The 6432-nt window shown below is 41.7% G+C and overlaps 1 protein-coding gene across 1 annotated transcript; it reads right to left on the bottom strand.

Moving 5' to 3' along the window:
* LOC143783315 (protein kinase C delta type-like) lies at positions 1–4707 on the bottom strand. Its single transcript, XM_077271720.1, has 9 exons — positions 4588–4707; positions 4361–4466; positions 4012–4289; positions 3592–3683; positions 3420–3482; positions 2758–2896; positions 1907–2098; positions 1210–1338; positions 1–594 (listed from the first exon to the last, which is right to left on the bottom strand). The coding sequence occupies exons 1-9, from the start codon at positions 4705–4707 to the stop codon at positions 415–417; spliced, it is 1299 nt and encodes a 432-aa protein (XP_077127835.1). The 3' UTR covers positions 1–414.
* Positions 4708–6432: the final 1725 nt, after the last annotated feature.

The raw sequence follows: 6432 nt of genomic DNA on the forward strand, positions 1-6432 counted from the left end.
TGATGATATTCAATAATTAATCATTTTATTTTTTTTTCCTAGCAGTATGTTTTGAGTTGTGGGAGGAAACCGGAGTGCCCGGGGAAAACCCACACAGACACGGGGAGAACATACAAACTCTGTGCAGATGGTGTCCCAGATTTACACCCAGGAGCACCGCGCTGCTCGCCAACAGTGCTAATCACTGCGCCACCGTGCCGTCCTGTAGTATGATGGTCCTGCATCTCCAAGCAGCATGCCAGCCAGGTGGGTTATGGGGCAGCAATAGAGAATGCAGGACACTATGGTCTCTGATATGTAACAGAGTAGATGGAAGAACTCGGGGTGGGATTCCAACAGACCCCGCCTGTTTCTTCAGACCACACCGAGGTCCACGCCTCCCTGACCCAGTAGTCAGGTATTGGGGGGAGGGGACTATGTTATATTTCCATTGCCATTATTTCTGCGGCTTTCAATGCTCTTCCACCTGTTGCTGATAAAGGAGAAACCACAGAACAGCCGCTGGTCCTCCGGGGTTACAGGTGGTTTCTGAGCTTCAATGCCAGACATCACTTGGTCCAATTCAATTTGTTTGCTCGTTTCCAAAATTGGTATCTATAGAAGAAAGACAAATCAGTCTGGTTACTTCATTAGGTATTTAATTATATCCGTCCCCTCCTGAGGGCACCTGTACAGATTGTGGATGAGCCGTGGTAACCGTGTGCAGATTACTGCTAATTGCCATGATGCATCGTTACCTGCAGCTTGAGAACAAGTCAACTACTGGTGCTGCCTGACAATCTGCGGTATCCACATCTGCTACAACTGCACCATAAAGCTGCGTTCACACGTTGCCACCACATTGGGTTGTTTTGACGCAGTATCAACAAAAATGCATATTTTTGCCATGTTTTTTCCCCCAAAATGGGAAACCATTATGGCTTTTTCGCAAAAAAAGCACAGTGTGAACGCAGCCTAACGGATCCAAGTTATTCACTAAGTGGCCTTCTGAAGAATTGGGGACAATAATTACACTTTTGAAAAATATTTAAAAGCCTGTCTATCCTGCCCCATTCTGTAATTCCACCCATTTACCAGCAGGGGAGGATAAACACATTCTGGCCTACACTATGTAGGATTGTTACTCATTATTTGAGGATTTCTTACACATATTATCACATTACGCAGACGAGGAGGTGACATTATAATAAAACAACACTGTGCACTTACAGGTGTCATTGTAAATGGTGGACGTGACCTTCCCGCCTCTAATTCCTCCCAGTTTATGGTCGAGAAGAATGGATGTCCTTTTAAATTGCTGCAAATATCCTGCCTCTTCTTTGGTGTTTTACACAAGAGCTGCAAATAAATAAGAACCATTATTATATCACAAGTAATAATTGAAACAATCTCAGAAAAACAGCAGTTACAGAATTATTTTCTTCTAGAAAGATGAATTATTGAAAACAACCATTGCTACGATAGGACAGGACAGGATAATACTGCACAGGACAGGATAGGATAGGACAGGATAAGACTGGAAAGTACAGGACCAGATGGTACAGGACAGAATCGCATAGGATAGGACAGGATAGGATATTAAAGTACAGGACAGGATATTACAGGATAGTATAGGATAAGCCATCAGAAGTCGATCAGTCAGGAACCGATACTCAATAATCCTGATGATTAGCTGTGTGGAGAGGTTTTGGTGAGCACCGCAGCCTCTTTATTGTATAAATTGGCCTGTAGATGAGAACGCCGTACATATAGGAGAGGCTGTCCCAGGGCTCCAGCATTGTCCCATTTCTTCTGTTGGATAAAGCTGAAATACCCAACAGTGGTGATGAAATGTACAGTGTATTATCAAAACTCAAGACTGATCTATCCTTCCTATGTCTCCAGGTATAAATGTCTATGTACTCACTCTCTCTATGACATCCCTGAGCTGAGAATCCATGGTGTTCGGATAGCAAGGTTTGTCACATATCACTGAACGGGCAAGCCTTCGAGAACACTGACCAGAGTAAAACGGGTAAGATCCTGTGGCCATTTGGAAGACTATGACCCCAAAAGCGAACAGGTCGACCGTGTAATTAAAGGGATGTCGACGAACCATCTGTGGAAACATAAGATTAGAAGAGTAAGTTAGTACATTGTCCATCCTGGGAGAGAGAAAACAATCGTGGTCCATGTTTTCTGGTAGTATTTTTCCACACCTAAGCCCCCATACATAATACATGTCAGCCAAAAGATCATTTGGTTGATAGCTACCTCTGAAGTCGAGAAGCCCCAGTACACATTAGACTATTTATTTGTTATGCTTTTCTTACATAGCGCTATCTTATTCCGCAGCACTTTACATACATTATCATCACTGTCCCCAATGGGGCTCACAATCTAAATTCCCTATCAGTATGTCTTTGGAGTGTGGAAGGAAACCGGAGAACTCAGAGGAAACCCACGCAAACACGGGGAGAACGTTCAAACTCTTTGCATATGTTGTCATGGTAGAATTTGAACCCAGGACCCCAGCGCTGTAAGGCTGCAGTACTAACCACTGAGCCATCATGCCGCTCTTGGTTGATCCTTCCGATATAGTCCAGTTCGGCTGACTTCAGTCTAATATGTATGGAGGCCCTTACACAGTCCATCTATTAGTTAGCGTTAGTAAATGTGGGCAGCTGTGGTGATAGATCTGTGATTCCACAAGCTCCACATTAAGTGAGAATTGCAGGTGGATAATAAAGTATGAGATATTAGTAGTCACATAGTCACCTCAGGAGCCATATAGCCAGGTGTGCCGTAAAATTCACTGATCTTCTGAGAACCAAATACATTCATAGCAGCAAGGCCGAAATCAGCAATCTTAGCGTGTCCATCACCGTCCAGAAGAATGTTGTCTGGTTTTAAATCCCTTAAAAAAGAAAGAAAAATAGTTCTGTGAGTCAGACATAGATGAGCTGTAGTGCTTGGGTTACTGTGGGGGCTTCACAGGACCACTCACTAAACACTGGGGGCAGATTCACTAATCCTATCTTGTGTAGACATATACCAGGCTGTCTGAAAACGCACCACATTCATCACAGTGACTGACAAATTAGGAGCATCTTCAGAGACTTTTGCCGATGTTACACCACTATTGTTTTCATTACTTACGTAGAGCCAATAATTTTCATAAAAATCTGGTTACAGTTTAGTTGCACATTATGACATTGTAAGCCACATGGATTCCTATCAAACTATTCCCATTTCCATAAAAGCCTTGACCCCTCTTCGAGCGAGCCCCAAAAAGGGTCTAAAACAGTTCATAAATGTGGTATAGGTCATGTTCACCAGATTTTTGGCACAAATAACACCACAATTCTGACACATTTAACTACAGTATTTCCCGTAGTAAATCTTTCCCTACGTATAAAAAAAAAGAAATGACTTATTACCGGTGAATAATCCCCCGACTGTGGAGAAACTGTATTCCACTCAAGATTTCTGCTGCAAGGAACCTAATAAGGAAGAAAAAAAATCCTATCAGCATTAATTGTTCTACTGAACCACTAATAACTATGAGGGGAGACAGCGGCCACAGAAATCACAGAGCGGCTGTTCTCTTACCTGGTTGTGCAGACATCCAGGGGGGCTCTGGAATTGATAAATGCAGTCAACTCGCCACCAGTCAGATATTCCATGGCATAAAATGCATAGTCCTGTGCGAGAGGAGGGAAAATGATTGATTGTAAATAATGCAGATTTTATCCATCCTGATAACATTTACTGTGGTTCTGGGACCTTCACTGTATGTTCAGAAGACATGTCTCTGTGTCTGCACACACTGGAGAGGTGTCCAGGGTGAAAACTAAGTCAAATTCCTCTAATGATAGCCACCAGTAATGGCGCCCAGGGAATACAGGCACACAGAGCATGCAGCAGGTCTATTCATTTGCACTGGCAAAGATTGAATTTGCAATCTAATGGAAGCAACTGGACATGATTGGAAGAAAGGAGAGAATTTTTAGAAGGTGAGGAGTCTCTTACCGCTGTCTGGAAGGTCCCATAGGCATGTGTGAAGAATCTGCTGTCTTCAGTGATTTCCAGGACCTCTCTCTCTAAGCGGAGGGTGTCTTTAGCGTTCTCCAACAATTCCCTCTTCTTGACCATCTTGACAGCCAGCTGAAGTCCGCTGGGTTGATGTGTTGCCAGCATCACCCTGCCAAAACTGCCTTCTCCAAGCTTCCTGGTAAAGATGAAACTCTCCAGGGAAAGACAGGCAGTCACTTGCTCTGAAGGGCTGGTGGTCTGAACACCGATTACACCTAGAAAAGAAAACAGATATAAGAACCAACAATTAATCTTACAGTCGCACTCACATACTGTATAATGCTACCATAAATTGGCAATTTTTTTGAATCTTTCATGAACTTTGAACCATGATGAATCTGGTTACCACCATGTTCTGGCTGGAGAGCCCCAAGTATATAAGGTGGAGAGCTCTGATGTACATGGTAAGATGTATAGGATAAGATTATGTCATTAGGTTACATTTTGCTAAATAAATGAACACTGTATATAAAACATGAATGTGGCCTGTGACTAAATGACTATAGTCTTTACCATCTGGAGCTTGATTGATGGATTTGTCACTCTCACGTCTTCTCTTTGTGGTGGTCTCAGTGTCAGATGTCCTCTTTCTCTTAAGTTGTTCTCTACAACTTTGATTTTCAACTCTCTCATGATGTAGGTGAGAGCTCCTGGTTTTAGCTGATCCGCTAAATTTTATTTCAGAGGTAACATCCTTTCCACTCTCACATTCCACCACTCTTCCTCTCTTAATTGGTGTTGCATCTCCTCTCTCAGGAGATGTGTTCCCTCTTTTTGTCCCCTTTTTAAGGGTCTTCATCTCTGGTGGATATCCAGAAGATGTACAGGGATCATCTGTTTTCTCAACAGGTACGTCCTGTACAATGTCCTGAGAAGTTTCCACAATTTTTCCTCTCTTATTTGGGGTTTCATCTTCCTTATCAGGAGACGAGTTCCCTCTTTTTGTCCCCTTTTTAAGGGTCTTCATCTCTGGTGGATATCTAGAAGATGTTGTACAGGGATCATCTGTTTTCTCAACAGGTACGTCCTGTACAATGTCCTGAGAAGTTTCTCCTCGCTGAGAAAAACTCTCTTCCGTGCATCTCTTTTTAGCATTCCTCGTATTCTTTTCACCACACTTCCTTTTTCGTTCCATGATAAGTTAATATCAGTGATAACGAATTTGCTAAGTGCGCAAAAGTTGTCTTCACTTTCCAACAGTTGAAGGTAAAGTAAGAAAAGTGACATCGGAATCCTTAACCTAACAGTCACCTAGTATTGTGACATCATCGCCATTGTGACATCATCAGCCATAGTGTAAGCGATGATGTCATCTGCTGCTGCAGGACTAAGTTTGGCATAATCAAACGACCTAGTATAAGAAAAGTTAATTTTTTCATAGTAACATATTTAGCATTTTTCAATATCCTACTTGAGGTTTTGTATCTAACTATTCAAAAAACTGTAAACACTTGGAAAAAAAACAAGAACTGATGCAGCAACAAATACAAAGGTTAATAAACAAATAAATAAATACATGTTTCTTTATTCAATATAAAAAAATTGCTGGACATGATCTCATTAAAATAATATATGAAGAAAAACATAGTCCTCTCTCCTCCTGTACCAGTTGTGACTTGTATTGTTCAAGATTATTGTACCTGTTTTTATTATGTATACCCCTCCTCCCATGTAAAGCGCCATGGAATAAATGGCGCTATAATAATAAATAATAATAATAATAATTAAACTAACAATCGGAGACTCAGGTCTCCAGAGTACCAAGAATATTAGATAGGTGTTTTTTATGTTATGGCTGATGGCTTCAAATCTGCAGTGATGCACATGAATGAAAATAGGAACAAATCCTTATATTTCACATTGTGCCCCCACCGTCTCCATCCCATAGCCCTGTGTTGTGTAGAGGCCACAGTGACATTTCATCTACATTCAAGAGAATATAAAATCTCCACATTCTCCAATGGTTTTTATACTAAGTGGCATTTTGTCCAGAGTGATATTATACCCTGCAGAAGCCATAGGATGACGTAGTTGCATAAAGTCTTATCTCTCTATGGATGTAATGTTATTGTATTATTACTGCGGGAAAAAAGTGAAAAGAAACTGTCCGGCGCTAGGAATCACTTGGCTGCATTAGGAGAGCAGCTGTGTCATGTATATAATGGATCTCTCAGGATATAAGACCATAAGGGCGGTGCTGGACACTGTATAAGGTGTAGTCCACATACAGGATCTTCAGAGAAAAGAGTGTCAGTCACCCTGGAAGTAAAATGTACTTATACTTTATTGCTGTGCAGCGGTAGATGGGACGTGCATGCAGATAACATTAAGAGGCAACCGCCGTTTCGCACTGTGACT

The sequence above is a fragment of the Ranitomeya variabilis genome, chromosome 6, assembly GCF_051348905.1.
Source record: "Ranitomeya variabilis isolate aRanVar5 chromosome 6, aRanVar5.hap1, whole genome shotgun sequence".
NCBI classification, from domain to species: Eukaryota; Metazoa; Chordata; class Amphibia; order Anura; family Dendrobatidae; genus Ranitomeya; species Ranitomeya variabilis.

Coding starts and splice junctions, on each gene's coding strand:
- LOC143783315 (XM_077271720.1), bottom strand. CDS start 4,707: ATGAGAGAGTTGAAAATCAAAGTTGTAGAGAACAACTTAAGAGAAAGA. Junction 4,290..4,360: donor AAAAAAATTGCCAATTTATG/GTAGCATTATAC, acceptor TTTCTTTTCTAG/GTGTAATCGGTGTTCAGACC. Junction 2,099..2,757: donor CTGGCTATATGGCTCCTGAG/GTGACTATGTGA, acceptor ATGTTTCCACAG/ATGGTTCGTCGACATCCCTT.